Source organism: Staurois parvus, unplaced genomic scaffold, assembly GCF_062004578.1.
Source record: "Staurois parvus isolate SC_StPar_1 unplaced genomic scaffold, SC_StPar_1.0 ptg001702l, whole genome shotgun sequence".
NCBI classification, from domain to species: Eukaryota; Metazoa; Chordata; class Amphibia; order Anura; family Ranidae; genus Staurois; species Staurois parvus.
In genome coordinates, this window is record NW_028319498.1 from 334,570 (window position 1) to 353,933 (window position 19,364).

The following is a 19,364-nucleotide window of genomic DNA, read 5'->3' on the forward strand; positions in this document are numbered from 1 at the left end:
GAGGAGCTCTGCAGATACACTTAGCGGAGCTCTGCAGATACACTTTTTGCCGGCTTGGAATTCTTCTTATTTTCATCCTACTTCTTCTTCTTCTTCTTCATCCTCATCCTCATCCTCAGAAGAAGAAGAGGATGAGGATGAAGAAGAAGAAGAAGAAGTAGGATGAAAATAAGAAGAATTCCAAGCCGGCAAAAAGTGTATCTGCAGAGCTCCTCTATTTCTGACAGTTCTCTGACATAGAACTGTCAGAAATAGAGGAGCTCTGCAGATACACTTTTTGCCGGCTTGGAATTCTTCTTATTTTCATCCTACTTCTTCTTCTTCTTCATCCTCATCCTCTTCTTCTTCTTCTGAGGATGAGGATGAAGAAGAAGAAGTAGGATTAAAATAAGAAGAATTCCAAGCCGGCAAAAAGTGTATCTGCAGAGCTCCTCTAAGTGTATCTGCAGAATAGAGGAGCTCTGCAGATACACTTTTTGCCGGCTTGGAATTCTTCTTATTTTCATCCTACTTCTTCTTATTCTTCTTCTTCCTCATCCTCTTCTTCTTCTTCTGAGGATGAGGATGAAGAAGAAGAAGAAGAAGAAGAAGTAAGATGAAAATAAGAAGAATTCCAAGCCGGCAAAAAGTGTATCTGCAGAGCTCCGCTAAGTGTATCTGCAGAGCTCCGCTAAGTGTATCTGCAGAGCTCCGCTAAGTGTATCTGCAGAGCTCAGCGGTTGAAACATTGTATCTATTTGTTTCCATTTATGGAAACAAATAGATACAATGTTTCAACCGCTGTATGGAGTGAATGTCAGAGAACTGTCAGAAATAGCCTATTTCTGACAGTTCTCTGACATTCACTCCATACAGCGGTTGAAACATTGTATCTATTTGTTTCCATAAATGGAAACAAATAGATACAATGTTTCACCAAGAACATCAACTTACTGGTGACCATGTATCCACTGACAGGCGTGCTCTGATACCCCCGGATTCCGACTGTCACTACAGTAATGGTGTAATTGCTTCCAGATTTCAGGCTCTGAAGAGTGACATTAGTAAAGTTACTTGTCACAGTGATGGGGGAAGAAGGACTCCAATAATACGTTATATTATATGACTTTGTCACCCCGGTCATATTTACTGGCTCTCCCCAAGATAACGTGCTGGCATTTGCTTCAGTTTTTAAAAAGGTGATGTATCCGGGTGGAGTGGGATCTGGAAATAGGAGCACACAATATTCTTAAAAGGATCAATGGTTGTGAATAAAATATATCTGAAAATCTGGATCTCTCTGGATACAAAGCAGTCAAACCCACCACCCTCCATCCTCCCCCTTCCTATAGCCATAGCCATTCTGACAGTTTGGGAAGAGTTAATGTTAGTCTTTTTAATCTTGTATCTGTGTGAGGGTATTTCTGTGTGGGCCAAAGGAAAATAATAACTACTAGAGCTTTTCCATCTACCATTCATGCATACCTATGGCCTGATGAAGGAGCATGCATGCTCCGAACATAGGCCACACACCTACTGCTGTTCTACTTGGACCTAACATCACTCCCACCTGCCATGTGGAGCCAAGGACAGTGCATTGGAGACATTGTATCTATTTGTTTCCATAAATGGATCCATTTATGGAAACAAATAGATACAATGTTTCAACCGCTGTATGGAGGGAATGTCCCAGAACTGTCAGAAATAGACTATTTATGACAGTTCTGGGATATTCCCTCCATACAGCGGTTGAAACATTGTATCTATTTGTTTCCATAAAAGGATCCATTTATGGAAACAAATAGATACAATGTTTCAACCGCTGTATGGAGGGAATGTCCCAGAACTGTCAGAAATAGACTATTTCTGACAGTTCTGGGACATTCCCTCCATACAGCGGTTGAAACCGCTGTATGGAGTGAATGTCACAGAACTGTCAGAAATAGACAGAAACTGTCACAGAACTGTCCTTCTCATCCTTCTCCTTCTTCTCATCCTTCTTCTCATCCTTCTTCTCATCCTTCTCCTTCTTCTCATCCTTCTTCTCATCCTTCTCCTTCTTCTCATCCTTCTTCTTCTCATCCTTCTCCTTCTTCTCATCCTTCTTCTCATCCTTCTCCTTCTTCTCATCCTTCTTCTCATCCTTCTCCTTCTTCTCATCCTTCTTCTCATCCTTCTTCTCATCCTTCTCCTTCTTCTCATCCTTCTCCTTCTTCTCATCCTTCTCCTTCTCCTTCTTCTCATCCTTCTCCTTCTTCTCATCCTTCTCCTTCTCCTTCTTCTCATCCTTCTCCTTCTTCTCATCCTTCTCCTTCTCCTCCTTCTCCTTCTCCTTCTGCTTCTCCTTCTTCTCATCCTTCTCCTTCTTCTCATCCTTCTCCTTCTCCTTCTCATCCTTCTCCTTCTTCTCATCCTTCTCCTTCTTCTCATCCTTCTCCTTCTTCTCATCCTTCTCCTTCTCCTTCTTCTCATCCTTCTCCTTCTTCTCATCCTTCTCCTTCTTCTCATCCTTCTCCTTCTCCTTCTTCTCATCCTTCTCCTTCTTCTCATCCTTCTCCTTCTCCTCCTTCTCCTTCTCCTTCTGCTTCTCCTTCTTCTCATCCTTCTCCTTCTTCTCATCCTTCTCCTTCTCCTTCTCATCCTTCTCCTTCTTCTCATCCTTCTCCTTCTCCTTCTTCTCATCCTTCTCCTTCTCCTTCCTCATCTCCAAGGGCATTTAAATTAAAGGTACAGTGTTCTGCACTAATTTAAAGGCTCTCTGAAGCCTAGAAACCCTTTTTATAAGTTAACTTCGTAGCGAATTAATTCGCATCGAATCGAATTTCATACTGGAATTCGCCGAATCAGCCGAATCGAATTTTTGAAAAATTCGCTCATCTCTAACTACTACTATTGTGAGTTGCCAATTTTGTGGAAATAAATTATTTGTACATGTGCATATGCAGTTCACGATATTATATTGTAGGAACAAAGGGAACTTTGCCACTGTACAATATTTGGGGCATCTGTCTATAAAATGATATACTCCAGCCCAGCTGTACAGGGTCTGCAAGAGCTTGATGACAAGTTCAGGTTCAGGTTCAGGGCTTGCAATAAAAAATACCTTTAATCATTACAGAGCTACATTAATTTGTGTCTTTATAAATCTACCTAGAATTTAGCTTCAAACATTAATTGAGTATTATTGTGATGTGGATAAAATCTGTATCTGTTATATTTCTATTCACCATTGTATGGTTTATACAGTATATTGTGCCAATAACAGGCTTTGGGCTTGTGTCAATGGGATTAGTTTGACACCAATTTCAGAAGCTTCTGTGACCCTTAGTCCTTATGCACACGGGACGTTTTTACAGCGGCTGTTTTTGGCTTTTGGCATTTTTCTCTACAGCCAGTAAACTCCCCAGCATGTTATCCTATGTGTCCATGCGCACATAGGCTTTAATCAGCGTTTTTTGGTAGGAACCAGTGAGTTTCTAGAGGAGTTTTTTAGCTGTACAAACACTCTAATGCTGAAAAACATGGTAAAACACAGCAAACTGGTGTATTGGGAGTTATTTTGAGCAAAAATTTTTTGTGTTTTTAAACATGACTTTAAACAGCTAAACAGCTACCAGCATTCATAAACCACCCAGTGTGCATGGAGCCAGGGGCGGACTGACCATTTGGAAACTCGGGCACTGCCGGAGGGCCCAGGGTCAGTAGGGGGCCCCATGAGATGCCCCTGGTACCTTTTTCATAGGCTTTTTTGAGTTTGGGCAAGGACACAGGGGCCCCATGATCCCCTAATGCCCAGGGGCCCCATGAGTTGTCAGTCTGCCCCTGCATGGAGCTTTAGGATTTCATTGACATGTGCATCTGCCCTGGAGTTGACCTAGTCTGCATCTGACTTGCTGTTTTTCAATTGATTTCAGTCTTGTCTGGAACTGCAAAACCTGCTTCAAGTGAACAAAAACACATTGACGAAAACCCTCAGGGCTTGGTACAACTGGCGCAACTTTGCTTCTTAGCAGGTCTGAAAAGTATGTACAAGTTCTTTTTTTTTCTACGAAGCATTCAAAGTTTCTAAATATTTTCATAGGCAAGTAAAACTAGACGAGCTTCTACAAATATGCAAAAACAATGGCAAGACACTATAATTTTTTTATAAATGGTGCTAGAAGTTTAACCAAATATTTAAAAAGCAAACAAATAAAAAATCAATGTCTAAATAATTCACTTGTGGAAAAGGACTGCACAGTTTTAAAGAAGGTTATGTTTCTAGCCGCTGGTGCATTTATAGTGTTATAAAACCCGGGACCCTGCATTCACTATATCTGGTCTCCCCGGAGCCCGCATTCACTATATCCGCTCTCCCCAGACCCTGCATTCACTATATCCGCTCTCCCCAGACCCTGCATTCACTATATCCGCTCTCCCCAGACCCTGCATTCACTATATCTGCTCTCCCCGGACCCTGCATTCACTATATCCGCTCTCCCCGGACCCTGCATTCACTATATCTGGTCTCCCCGGACCCTGCATTCACTATATCTGGTCTCCCCGGAGCCCGCATTCACTATATCCGCTCTCCCCAGACCCTGCATTCACTATATCCGCTCTCCCCAGACCCTGCATTCACTATATCCGCTCTCCCCGGACCCTGCATTCACTATATCCGCTCTCCCCGGACCCTGCATTCACTATATCTGGTCTCCCCGGACCCTGCATTCACTATATCTGGTCTCCCCGGACCCTGCATTCCCTATATCTGGTCTCCCCGGACCCCGCATTCACTATATCTGCTCTCCCCAGACCCTGCATCCACTATATCTGGTCTCCCCGGACCCCGCATCCACTATATCTGGTCTCCCCAGACCCTGCATCCACTATATCTGGTCTCCCCGGACCCCGCATTCACTATATCTGGTCTCCCCGGACCCTGCATCCACTATATCTGGTCTCCCCGGACCCTGCATTTACTATATCTGGTCTCCCCAGACCCTGCATTCACTATATCCACTCTCCCCAGACCCTGCATTCACTATATCTGGTCTCCCACAGTACACACAACATGGAAATGCAATTATTTTAGTAAATATAAATTGCTAAATACCTTTTCTCATCAGCAGTATATAGCAGTCTTGTGACTTCTATCAGTGTCCAGCAGAGCATTGGTTACAGATTGTAGGAGGAGTTTTCATTCTCCCCTGATTGTCCTATGAGGCTGCATAACCCTGATCCTCAGTCTGGACAGTGCTGATTGGCTCTGTGCTGATCACATGCACCCTCTCAAAGAACAAACTCTCTAGCAATACATACCAATCTGAGCATGTGCAGCTTGCTCCCAAGGCTGTATTTTGGGCAGTAGAAGGAGTGGATCAGAGAAGATGAGATCAAACGGCCTTATTACACAATGCGGAGACTTAACCCCTTAGGTTCCACAGTGAGTATAACAAGCATGCTTTACTGCGTATACAGACTGATTGTACTGTTGTGGGATTAGTAACACTTTAATCAATGTGTTTGAAACAATGACCATTTTTGTTTTTTTGTGGCAACAAATTAGATTTTCCCTTTCACACTTCCAGTGAAGTGCGCAAGAAAGAAGGGGATAATTCACTATTGCGAAGAACGAGATCTTATTGCAGTTTGCTTTTATTGGATATTTTTCCTGTTTGGCAGTACTTACGGGTGCAGTCAGTTATAGATGTGGGGTCTGATTGTATGTTGCAGGCAGATATTGTATATACAGTGAATGTATACGTCTCTCCCGCTGTCAGATTTTCTATTGTAGCTGATGGACTGCTCACTGTTGTAGTATTTATCAGTGTAGATGATGAGGTTACATTGGTCTGCACCCTGTAGGTGTATGAGCTCCGATACTCGTCTGGTTGTGTCCAGGTCAGGGACATAGAATTGGTAGACTTGACAACAATCTGCGGTGATGTCACAGATATCGGTTCTGTGGATAGGGGAAAAAAGAGTCAAATTAATAACCAGAGTAAGAATGGTTACAGTCAAAGTGTGATATTGAACAGGGGCGGACTGACCATTGGGGAACTCAGGCACTGCCCGAGGGCCTGGGGTCAGTGGGGGGCCCCATGAGATGTCCCTGGTACCTTTTCATAGGCTTCTTTGGGTGTGGTTTGAGTGTGGGCGAGGACAAAGGGGCCCCATGATCCCCTATTGCCAGGGGGCCCCATGATTTGTCAGTCCACCCCTGATATTGAATATATAAGGTTGTAAATCATGATCAACAGAAAAAGGCACTGTGAAAACAATATGTGACCTTTAGTCAGTGGCATGCCTAGGCAGGTGCGGGGGTGTGGCCCCCACCGGGTGACACCTACCGCACGGGGTGACACCGGACCCGCTCCACGAAAAGGTAAGTTGTAAAGCAAGCCGACGATCCCCGCAGGATGGTTCGGATCTGCGGATTGAGCATAATGGATCGGACTCCGATCTATTATGCTCCCCAAATCTGCAGATCCGATCCATCCTGCGGGGATCGCCGGCTTGCCTTACAACTTACCTTTTCGTGGAGCGGGTCCAGTATCACCTCGTATAGGTTGCATGCCGACGGATCTGCGGATTGGGGAGCATAATGGATTGGAGTCCGATCCATTATGCTCAATCCGCAGATCCGAACCTTCCTGCGGGGATCGTCGGGATGCAACCTATACGGGGTGACACCGGACCCGATCAACAAAAAGGTAAGTTGTAAAGAAAGCCAACGATCCCCGCAGAATGGATCGGATCTGCGGATTGGGGAGCATAATGGATCGGAGTCCGATCAATTATGCTCAATCCGCAGGTCCGATCCATTCTGCGGGGATCATCGGAGGGGGTGTCACCAAGTGTTACCGCACCGGGTGACACCAACCCTAGGGATGCCCCTGCCTTTAGTCAGTTCCTGCCAGTCATACATATATGTGGCATCATGTAGATGGCAGGGGCGGACTGACCATTTGGAAACTCGGGCACTGCCCGAGGGCCCTGGGTCAGTAGAGGGGCCCATGAGATGGCCCTGGTACCCTTTTCATAGGTTTTTTTGAGTTTGGGCAAGGACACAGGGGCCCCATGATCCCCTTTTGCCAGGGGGCCCCATGAGTTGTCAGTCCGCCCCTGGTAGATGGGCATTCCTCTGAGGTGATGCATTTATGGGCTCCTGTGTTTGTGCTGGAAGTTTGCTCCATAGTGCTCTCCCAACATGGACACCAGGTCATGTACTTAGCTGGGAAGACCACAGCCAGGGTCAGCACTACCGCTAGGTGAACTAGGCAGCTGCCTAGGGCACACTGTCACCTAGGGTACAGCCAAGGCCGATGGTTTCCCTACTCTCCGCCTTCCATGCTGGTATCTGTAGTCTGCCTAGCCACTGCTGTGCCCATACACAGTGGGATACAGCAGTGTGCTCCCAGGCCTCTAGAAGAAGCACAGAGCTCCGAGCACATAGCTTGTCCTCCAAGGCACCAGACCTTCCCCCTGTGATGTCATGTCCACCTCGTGTGTGTTCCAAGCAGGCCCAGGCACTTGCGGTTGTCCAGCGGCATCCCCACATCTTTCCATCCACGACTCCAGAACCACATTTGCTGATCATTAGGATGGGAAGGACTGACCGTGACCATTGTTGATGGTAAGCGACATTCTATTTCTTTATTGTGAGTGCTTAGCACCACTTCCTTATTAAATTGGTCTTTTAATACTGCACTTAGTGGTGCCCCCTCCCCCCCCCCCCCGTCTTTTTCTTGTCTCTCTCATACAGAGATGGCATATTCTGATGATGGCTACCGCTGATGTTTCTGGTTTTTAATGGACTTCTGAAGTTTTATTGTTTGGGGGGGGGGGGGGGTGCAAGTAGCTGGTCTTGCTAGGGTACAAAATAGTCTAGCACAGGATATGTATAAGTACTCTGAAGATGCGGTTGCACTTTACAGTTGGCTATACATGGTGTTTTTCACTCAACCAGTTGGCTGAACAAAAAACTGACCCAACTGCCCAATTCATACATCCGATGTGGATGGGGGAATCCTCCCCGCTGTGTCATTTATATATTCTGATAGTGGGGAAAATCCCCCGCCTTCAGAATGATCAGATCAGCACTGCAGCCTATTGCCCGCAGTGCTGATCGAGCGGAAATACACCCATAGTGTGATAGAACAGAAATTATGTGGTAGATCAACTTCTGTTCATCTCCAATGGCCACACATGGAACATGATTTGGCTGGTATATCAGGGACTGGACGAATTTTCATCATGTGTGGCCGGCTTAAAGTGGAATTTTAATCAGTAAATTAAGTCCTACTAAGTCACTTCCAGGTATAGCTATATGCTCAGTTGCTTTCTATTTTTTAGCACTGTGCTGATCTGCTGACAGCCTAAAGATATGTTGCTAGTCAGGGGCTCTGGGCTTCAGAAAAATGGTAGCCAGCAAGAAGAAACAGGAACAATGCTGGAGGCAATTTACAGCACACACTATGTTTGGTAACATAATTATTAATGCGGATTGTATGTTCCTAGGCTAAAGAACTATTTATAGTTGTTATGGGTAAAGTTCTGCTTTAAGCAGAAGGTATCTAACTGCAGCACTACCCTCTTGAGGGCCACTGGATTTGTTTTGGGTTCCCCTATGCTCTACACAGCCAGGCAACACACATTTTCCCACTTGTACAGTCAGAGTCAGCAAACAGTCCTTGAGCTGGTTTTTAGTTTGTTTTTTTTTAAATCAGGGGTTAACTTGGATGGGGTATATGGGATGCCCAAGGAACTGCAAACTTGAGGAAAAACTTCTTTGCAACCTGTACACTGTACATAAATGTGGACCAGCAAAGATGTAGCACGGTCTTTTTAAGGAGCACTAAAGTCTACTTGGTGTACCTCCTCAGACCCCAGATGAATCCTTCCTCTTCACTGTACTGAAGGTAACACTGGGAAGGGATTCCAAGATCAAACAATGAACTAGTTGGGTCTTGCACCTGACTGCCCTCTCCCTTTATCTGGCCCAGGGGGCATAAACGTACTCACACTTTCCTGTCCTGTCAGTCTGGTGGGTTGGTAGCTGTTTTCAGACCTTTCACTGGTTTGGCTCCTTCCTTGCTGCTCAGGATGTCCTCCCTAAGAGATTTGACACAGTGGATGTCCTCCTTTCCACAATCCTGCCTGTGGGTAGGTTTCCTTCCCCGAGCCCTCTCCCAGGCTCCCCTCTCCAGCCTTCACTCAATCCATCTTCCACCAGCCTCCTCTTCTGCACAGGCTCTGCCACATTTAAGGGTTGTCCTTGGTCACCATGCCCAGCCTCCTGCCAGGGGATTGGCAAAGTTCCCTCAAACATGCAGATCTGAGCCTCCTCCCCTCCTCCGCCCCTCTTCCAGAAAGTACTCTGAGTTTCTGGAAGAGTGGAAGGGCACCAGCTGCCCTGGCCTGTAGAGCCTCCCAGCCAATACTGAGCTGAACCCCTGCCTCACTCCCAGACTGACTCATCCCAGGTTGCTACCCAGCCTCTAACTAACAAAAAAAGCCAACCTATCTACCTAGAGGGTGCTACATAACTGGCATCCATCTTTGAATCTGACATAGACTGTCTACATTTAATACCTGTATGAGGGAGGTATGAGGTCCTATGAAATGAAGATACATCACTTTTATTAACTCATCAGCCCACTACTTCCTCCTCTGGACCACAGGGACTAATCTTCCACTTGTTGGACTTTCATGGTGGTGTCTTTCTCCTTGACACATAATAACTTTCCCTGTTGTTTGAGATGTTTCTCCTTTTTAGCCACGAGCGAGTAGTAATGGTGGTATTACATATATGTTTATTTCCTCTTGGTGGATTACCCACATCTGTTAACCCAGATCTCTCCTCTAGACAGCCTGTATTGTGGGAACATTGGGATCAACTCATAGACATTCACTAATTAATAATTACAGCGGAGCGCTCATCCATCTGTCAAACCCCTGTTTGTTTGCCAAGTTGGCTTCTGGAATAATTTCCTGTTTTTTAGCAGCTCACTTGTGGCCATGTGGTAAAGGTTACATCAATATGCGTCATAATACTTATATACTCACCGGCCACTTTTTTAGGTACACCTGTTCAATTGCTTGGTAACACAAATTGCTAATCAGCCAATCACTTGGCGACAACCCAATGCATTTAGTTATCTAGATGTGGTGAAGACGACTTTCTGACGTTCAAACCGAGCATCAGAATGGGGAAGAAAGGGGATTGAACACAGCTTGGTTGTTGGTGCCAGACAGGCTGGTATGAGTATTTAACTGCTGATCTACTGGGATTTTCACACACAACTCTGAAGGGAGTCACTTTGGATGGGGGGCCCATGGAACCCAGCTCACTTTGGAGAGGTGGGGAGACCCCTGTCTCAGCTCCCCATATCCCTCTTATGTGTAAGTCACCCTGTGCCTGTTAGAAGGTACAGGGTGATCTGTCCTAATATTGTGTAGACATGTCTAGGAGATAGGTGGGGGGTTGTGGATTGTTTGGTGTTAAATGGCTGCATCCCATTGTTCTATTGTTTGTCTGGCTTGGGAGCAAACTATTATGGGATGTATGTGTTTATGTGTATTAGCTTAGTTTATGGGCGGTTGTCTCCAGCAGCCCTCCCCCTAATGGGACTGTCTGCTGGAGTGAAGTTTGAATACCTGTGTGTCTCTGGTTACTAAATGCAGATTGCCCCGCCCTGTGACATTATGCAGGGAGGGGGAATTTGTCCCTTGAGTGTCTATATCTTGTATCTGTGTTCAAATAAACTAGTCTACTCTGGTTTACTTCAAGACCGGTGTCGTCTAGTCTTCTATGGTCGGCTGTGGTTGGTGTTTGGACGGGGAAGCAGTATTCTAATGGAAGTACTAAGAGCAGACTGGGACTGTTCCGTTACAACAACCATCTCTAGGGTTTATAGAGAATGGTCTGAAAAGGAGAAAATATCCAGTGAGCGGCAGTTGTGTGGATGAAAACGCCCTGTTGATGTCAGAGGTCAGAGAACAATGGGCAGACTGGTTTGGGATGATAGAAAGGCAACAGTAACTCGTGTCAATATGGACCAAAATCTCTGAAGAATGTTTCAGACAGCTTGTTGAATCTATTCCACAAATAATTAAGGCAGTTCTGAAGGCAAAATGGGGTCCTACTTGTTGCTAGCAAGGTGGACCTAATAAAGTGGCCGGAGAGTGTATGTGGGGACATGATGGGTGGTTTGTGTGTATTTTAATTCACTAAGTACTTGCATTAGGTATGTGTCTTCACAGATACTTTTTTAGATGAGTGTTAATAGAGACTTTTTGTAAGAACATCTTTTGGGGATTTATTATTTTATTCACCCTTATTTTGAATTAGTTTACATCACATGCTTTGGATTGGTTAAAACCATGAATCTATTTTTATGGCATTGTTTTGAATTTCAAGTATTCTGGATGACTCCCTCTCCATAAATATATAATATACCGTATTTTCCGGCATATAAGACGACTTTTACCCCTTGAAAATCTTCTCAAAAGTCGGGGGTCGTCTTATACGCCGGTATAAGGAATGCTGACACTTTTCCAACGGAAGGGACACTAAGTACAGGGGTGGGCAGGGGCTGCTGTCTCATACCTGGCTCCGGTCCCACGACGATCCGGTCCAGGAAGCGCGGCTGTTCCTTCATTCGGTTCGGCCCCTGGATGCTCGCGCGGCTGCTCAGCTCCGCCTCCTCACCGGTGATTGGCCGCCAGAACTGTAGCTCAGGAAAGGCACACAGGTGGCCAATCACCGGCGAGGAGGCGGAGCCAACGGGCCCCGCGAAAATCGAGTGAAGGAGTGGCCGGTAAGTGTGCCGTGCAGAGGTGCTGCTGCAACCACATATGCTGGCTGCAGCAGCACCATACTAGAACAGGGGTCAGCAAGTGTAATTGGTGTCAGTGGGAGGAATAGTGCCCCATCATTGGTGTCACTGATACCAATGATGGGGCATTAATCCTCCCACTGACACCAACGATGGGGCACTTTTCCTCCCTCCACTGACACCAACGATGGGGCACTATTCCTCCCCCCACTGACACCAATGTTGGGACACTAATCCTCCCACTGACACCAATGTTGGGACACTATTCCTCCCACTGACACCAATGCTGAGGCACTATTCCTCCCACTGACACCAATGATGAGGCACTATTCCTCCCACTGACACCAACAATGGGGCATTATTCCTCCCACTGACACCAAAGATGGGGCACTATTCCCCCCACTGATACTAATGATGGGGCACTATTCCCGCCACTGATACCAATTAGAGATGAGCGAATCGAACATGACGAAGTGGAATTCGTTTCGAAGATTAGGAAAAATTCGATTCGCGCCGAATCCGAAAATTAGCAGACTTCGGATGCACGAATCAAATTTTTCCAAAAATGGCGGCGACATGTGTGGCGACGGAGCGGGGATCTCTGGGAAGGCGCGCAGACAAGGCGCGCTGACCCATAATGCATTCATTCATGACATGTGATCGCATTAGCCAATCAGCAGCCAGCCAGCCAGCACTGGTAATGGTGGAGCTATAAATCGCGGCTATCTTAGAATTCTCCATTAGCCTCCGGTCATTCAAGAGAGACAGACCTCTCTGTATTAGGGACAGAGTTAGGGCCACAGAGACTTTAGGGCCACAGAATCGTTACTCAGGGACACAGAATTGTTACTGAGGGACACAGAATTGTTACTCAGGGACAGACACAGAATTGTTACTCAGGAACACAGAATTGTTACTCAGGGACACAGAATTGTTACTCAGGGACACAGAATTGTTACTCAGGGGCACAGAATTGCTACTCAGGGACAGACACAGAATTGTTACTCAGGGACAGACACAGAATTGTTACTCAGGGACACAGAATTGTTACTCAGGGACAGACACAGAATTGTTACTCAGGGACACAGAATTGTTACTCAGGGACACAGAATTGTTACTCAGGGACAGACACAGAATTGTTACTGAGGGACACAGAATTGTTACTCAGGGACAGACACAGAATTGTTACTCAGGGACACAGAATTGTTACTCAGGGACAGACACAGAATTGTTACTCAGAGACAGACACAGAATTGTTACTCAGAGACAGACACAGAATTGTTACTCAGAGACAGACACAGAATTGTTACTCAGGGACAGACACAGAATTGTTACTCAGGGACACAGAATTGTTACTCAGGGACAGACACAGAATTGTTACTCAGGGACAGACACAGAATTGTTACTCAGGGACACAGAATTGTTACTGAGGGACACAGAATTGTTACTCAGGGACAGACACAGAATTGTTACTCAGGGACACAGAATTGTTACTCAGGGACACAGAATTGTTACTCAGGGACAGACACAGAATTGTTACTCAGGGACACAGAATTGTTACTCAGGGACACAGAATTGTTACTGAGGGACACAGAATTGTTACTCAGGGACAGACACAGAATTGTTACTCAGGGACACAGAATTGGAAAATCAGGGACACAGAATTGTTACTCAGGGACACAGAATTGGAAAATCAGGGACACAGAATTGTTACGTTATTTTTGGGGTGCTTATAGAATTAAAGAGTATGTCAGACAACACGCAGAGGAGTGGCAGAGGAGGCAATGTTTCAGGAGCGAGCAGACGTGGCAGCAGAGGAAGGGGTCGAGGCAGCACTAGTCGCAGCCAGAGGCCAGTGCTCCCGGTGTCATCCAGCGGTCGTGTCTCCACCGACAACCCTGCCGTCATCGATTGGTTGGCTCGGTCGTCTTCCTCTTCCCAGGTCACCTCTGACACCTACAGCCAATGGTCGGTGGGTACGTCAGACACAACCGTTAGTTGGCATGGCCCGGGAGTAAGCCCACTGAAATCACGTGTCCTCTACCTGCCCCTGTCCTTTGGTGTTCCCTCACCAAGCGAAGTATCGCATGCTGTGGGCTCAGCCCCACTGTACAGTGAGGAAGAGCTAACAGAGGGCGGTCAGGAATGGGGGGAGACATCCGCCTCTTCAGCAGCCAGGCGAAGAAGTACTGGCGAGGAGAGTGGCTCGGTAGCCGGTCTAGAGACAGGTCTGTCTCCTGACCCACACGCAGCCGAGGGGGCTAGTAGTGAGGCGGAGACCCTAATTGATGATGATGAGGCTGATCGCACTTGGCAGCCTCGTCGTCATCAGGCTATTGCTTCCGCATCATCAGGAGAAGAGGGTGCCAGCTTGGCAGCGAGCAAAACAGTCGGTGGGTTGCCCAGGAGGCAGCAGGGTCGCAGCAGTGTCAGTGGAGGCAAACGGCCACGGAGTAGAGCACCAGCTCCACTGCAGCCTACCACCACGGCCAGTAGTGGTGGCGGTGTGCACGGAGGAAGTAGCAGTCAGCCAGTGAGGAGTAGCGGGGGCAAAGTTTCCTACTCGGCGGTGTGGCAATTTTTCGTCAAGCCGCCCAAGGAAGTAAACGTAGCCGTATGTCGACTATGTGGCCAGAAAGTCAAGCGTGGCCAGGGGGCCCATGTTGGGACTACAGCGTTGCGTCAGCATATGCAGCGTCGCCATTTGGTGGCCTGGGAAAACCGTGATAAAGATACGGCGGTTCTGCCTGCCCCAGCCCCCGCTCCATCACCCGCTCCGTTACTTGCTCCGTCACCCGACGTCAATCGCCCTCTATCAGCCAGTCAAGGCTCCAACACCTCTGCTGAGGGGAGTTGTCGATCGTTGGCATCTTCCGCTCATTCAGATGCTCCTTCTCCTGCTACTCCTCTTCACGGATTCCGTCAGCAGTCTTTCTTGGAATCCGTTTCCAAGAGACAACAGTTTGCGAGCACGCACCCGACGGTGCAGAAGCTGAACGTCCTCCTGTCCAAGTTGCTGGTGCTGCAGTCCCTCCCTTTCCAAGTGGTGGACTCAGCACCTTTCCGAGAAATGATGGCTTATGCCGCGCCGCGGTGGAGAGTGCCAAGCCGGCATTTCTTCGCCAAAAAGGCAGTGCCAGCCCTGCATTCACATGTAGAAGAGATGGTGGGCCAGTCTTTGAGCATGTCGGTCTCTGCCAAAGTGCACGGCAGCGCCGACGTGTGGAGCTGTAACTACGGTCAGGGACAGTACATGTCATTTACGGCCCACTGGGTGAACGTGGTGCCGGCACAGCCGCACCAGCAACTTGGACAGGTCACGACGCTTTTGCCTCCACGTTTGCACGTCCTTGGTCCAGCAAAGATGTCCGCCTCTACCACCTCTTCTTCCGCCGTGTCCTCAGCCGCCACCCCCGTGCCAAGTCCCATTACCCGACCGGCATATCACATGTGCAGGGCGCAACGGTGTCACGCTGTGCTGCACCTGGTATGCCTTGGCGAACGTAGTCACACAGGGGAGGAACTTCTGAGTGTAATGAACAGAGAAATCGACAGATGGCTGTCTCCGCGCAAACTGAAAATCGGAACCATGTTGACCGACAACGGAAAGAACATGGTGTCTGCTCTGCGTCAAGGAAGGTTGTGCCATGCGCCATGCATGGCTCACCTGTTCAATCTGGTTGTCAAGCGGTTCCTAAAATCCACCATCCCACTGCAAGACATCCTTAAAATGTCACGTAAACTTTGCATGCATTTCAGCCATTCCTACACCACAAAGCACACCCTCCTTGAGCTGCAGCGGCAGAACGGAATTCCACAGCATCGCCTGATCTGCGACGTTGCAACAAGGTGGAATTCAACCCTACATATGTTAGACCGCCTTTACGAACAGCGAAAGGCCATCACCGATTTCCTGATGTTACAAGCGAATAAAGGTACTCCCCTGTGTAACTTAGATGTCAGCCATTGGCAGCTCATGCGTGACACCTGCCGCTTGCTCAGGCCCTTTGAGGAGGCCACGCTATTCGTGAGTCGGCAGGACTATGGGATGAACGACGTCATTCCTCTGTTGCACGTCCTGGAACAAATGCTGTTAACAATGGCTGGTCAGGGTGCGGTAGACGTGGCGCACAGATCTCAATGCCACATGACCCCTGTGGGGGCAGGACAGGAAGAAGAGCAGGAGGTAGAGGAGGACATTGGTGCTCAGGAATTATTGAGTGAAATGGGTGGTTTTTCCACTCAGCGGACAGGAGTGGAGGAGCAGGAGCATCTGGTAGAGGAGGAGGAGGAGACAGAGGACCCAGACGCACCGTGGCAGTATGCTGTGGAGATGGAGGCAGGGAGTCCCTCGCATTCCTTGGCACAAATGGCCCATAGCATGCTCGGTTGCTTGCGTAGCGACAGCCGAATAATAACCATCAGACAGAGGGATGACTTTTGGCTGTCCACCTTGTTGGACCCTCGCTACCGTTCAAAAATGGTGGCCTTTTTCACACCTGCTGAGAGGGAGGCCAAAATAAAGTACTATAAAAACCACCTATGTAGTCAGTTGGTCTCTGCCTTTCTGCGCCAACGTCCATCCTCAGACACTGTGGGCCCTGTGCGCTCGCGTTCCGCTGCCATGGCAGCAGGGGAGGGGTGGGGTGGTAGGAGCAGTGGCAGCTCCACCAGCAGCGGCTGCCTCAGTCTGCAGTCGATGATGAGTAGCTTTCTTCACCAGCGCAGTGAGGAAACTACTAACCAGCCGCAGCAGCAGCAGCATCAGGTGGACCTGGAGCAGGACCTCAAACAACAAGCTTGGGCCTACTTGGACAGCACCCTGCCAAACGAGGTAGACAATCCCCTTGACTACTGGGCAACGAAACTTGACCTTTGGCCCCAACTAGCTGAATTTGCCCTTGAAAGGCTGTCATGCCCGGCCAGTAGCGTGGCATCGGAGCGCGTGTTTAGTGCGGCAGGAGGTATTGTTTAGTGCGGCATCCAGTTGCTGTAGGCCCCATCACCACACTGTGCCACGGGCCCCTGTACCGCCTTCTCATACTGCTGCCAGATCCATCCTCTGCCATGTGCGTCTTTGTCGTCTGCTCACGCTGCTGGGTTCCAGTTTTAACCTAGGCCTGTGTATGGCTTCCGAATACTGCTGCCTCCACCGCCACCCTGCGCCATGTGCCTCTGTCGTCTGCTCACGCTGCTGATGGCTTCCGCTTTTTAAACTAGTCCTGTGTATGTCTTCCGAATACTGCTGCCTCCACCGCCACCCTGCGCCATGTGCCACTTTCGGGTCTCCTCACACTGCTGCCAGGTCCATACTGATTCATGGCCCCCTGTACCGGCTCCTCATGAACGTGGTTCAGCGGGTTTGCATCACTTAACGGCAAATCGTTGACAAATGCTGGGACGTTCAGTGTTGTGCGCATTAAGCCAGACACCAAAGGGCAGCACAGACCTGTTATTACTCGCTCAAGCATGGCTGAACAAAACCAGTCTCTACCACAAATTGGACCCAGACCTGCCCAGGGTCTCGTAACTAGATTGCACGGAGGAGTAGAGTCCGTTATCGGAATTAAATAGACAAAACGCCACACCAAAAAGAGTGGCCATTTCCAACACTTATTCCAGAAAGAGGAACAACCCGTTTCATATACGGCCCGTAGACGTTTCACGTCTGCCACATTCAGTCGATTTAAGACGCAAGCTCCACTTCCTGTGGTCTCTGACCGTCGATATACCTTTAAGTGTCAGCTTTGAAGCTATATTCCCTCCGGAGCACTGACACTGGTGCCCTTCCGTCAACATGCCTTTAAGTTTCAGTTTTCAACCATATTCCCCACAGAAGCCAAACTCTTGGGTATCCCAGAAGCTGCTCAGCGGGTCAGGGCAATAAAGCTCCCGGTTCGCAGGTTGTTCCGTCTTATGGATGGAAGTACGACGGTATATGATCTTCTTCGCACCCACGGCATTACCTCATAAAATTTCTGCATTGCATCTGCAATCACAACGCTGACTTCCCGGATCGCCACTCAGCCATTGGACTCTTGATAGTCGTCTCCCCACACTGCTGCTGGGGGGACTTTTTAACCTAGGCCTGTGTATGGCCTTCAATTGAAGCTGCTTCCGCTCCGCCACTCTGCCATTGGACTCTTGATAGTCGTCTCCCCACGCTGCTGCTGGGGGGACTTTTTAACATAGGCCTCTGTATGGCCTTTAATTGAAGCTGCTTACGCTCCGCCACTCTGCCCATGGGCCTCTTGGGTATCCCAGAAGCTGCTCAGCGGGTCAGGGCAATAAAGCTCCCGGTTCGCAGGTTGTTCCATCTTATGGATGGAAGTACGACGGTATATGATCTTCTTCGCACCCACGGCATCACTTCGTAGAATTTCTGCATTGCATCTGCAATCACAACGCTGACTTCCCAGATCGCCACTCAGCCATTGGACTCTTGATAGTCGTCTCCCCACACTGCTGCTGGGGGGACTTTTTAACCTAGGCCTGAGTATGGCCTTCAATTGAAGCTGCTTCCGCTCCGCCACTCTGCCATTGGACTCTTGATAGTCGTCTCCCCACACTGCTGTTGGGGGGACTTTTTAACATAAGCCTCTGTATGGCCTTCAATTTAAGCTGCTTACGCTTCGCCACTCTGCCATGGGCCCCTGTACCGCCTCCTCTTGCTGCTGCCAGGTCCAGAGTGTGTCATGGGTCCCTGTACGGCCTCCCATTGCTGCTGACTTCATCGCCAGACTCTGCCATGTGCCACTTTCAGGTCTCCTTACACTGTTGGTGGGTTCCATTTTGTGATAGGGTGCTGTATGGCCTTCCATTGCTGCTGCCTCCACCGCCACCCTGCGCCATGTGTCTCTGTCGTCTGCTCACGCTGCTGACGGCTTCCGCTTTTTAACCTAGGCCTGTGTATGGCTTCAGAATAATGCTGCCTACACCGCCACCCTGCGCCATGTGCCTCTGTCGTCTGCTCACGCTGCTGCCAGGTCCATACTGATTCATGGCCCCCTGTACCGGCTCCTCATGAACGTGGTTCAGCGGGTTTGCATCACTTAACGGCAAATCGTTGACAAACGCTGGGATGTTCAGTGTTGTGCGCATTAAGCCAGACACCAAAGGGCAGCACAGACCTGTTATTACTCGCTCAAGAATGGCTGAACAAAACCAGTCTCTACCACAAATTGGACCCAGACCTGCCCAGGGTCTCGTAAGTAGATTGCACGGAGGAGTAGAGTTCGTTATTGGAATTAACTGTGAGGGACTTTTAAACCTAGGCCTGTGTATGGCCTTCAATTGAAGCTGCTTCTGCTCCGCCACTCTGCCATTGGACTCTTGATAGTCGTCTCCCCACGCTGCTGCTGGAGGGACTTTTTAACATAGGCCTCTGTATGGCCTTCAATTTTAGCTGCTTACGCTCCGCCACTCTGCCATGGGCCCCTGTACCGCCTCCTCATGCTGCTGCCAGGCCCGTAATCTGCCATGGGCCCCCGTACCGACTCCTCATGCTGCTGCCAGGCCCGTAATCTGTCATGGGCCCCTGTACCGCCTCCTCATGCTGCTGCC

General features: G+C 48.6%; 1 protein-coding gene across 1 annotated transcript in view; it reads right to left on the reverse strand.

Annotated features, from left to right (window-relative positions):
* Positions 1-19,364, reverse strand: part of LOC149434699 (receptor-type tyrosine-protein phosphatase eta-like) — a 62,054-nt gene that overhangs the window by 17,408 nt on the left and 25,282 nt on the right. Inside the window, exons 9-10 of the mRNA XM_089663500.1 lie at positions 5,651-5,923; positions 934-1,203 (exon numbers count right to left, since the gene is read on the reverse strand). Coding sequence (XP_089519626.1) covers positions 934-1,203; positions 5,651-5,923 — 543 coding nt within the window. The remainder of the gene's footprint in view (positions 1-933; positions 1,204-5,650; positions 5,924-19,364) is intronic.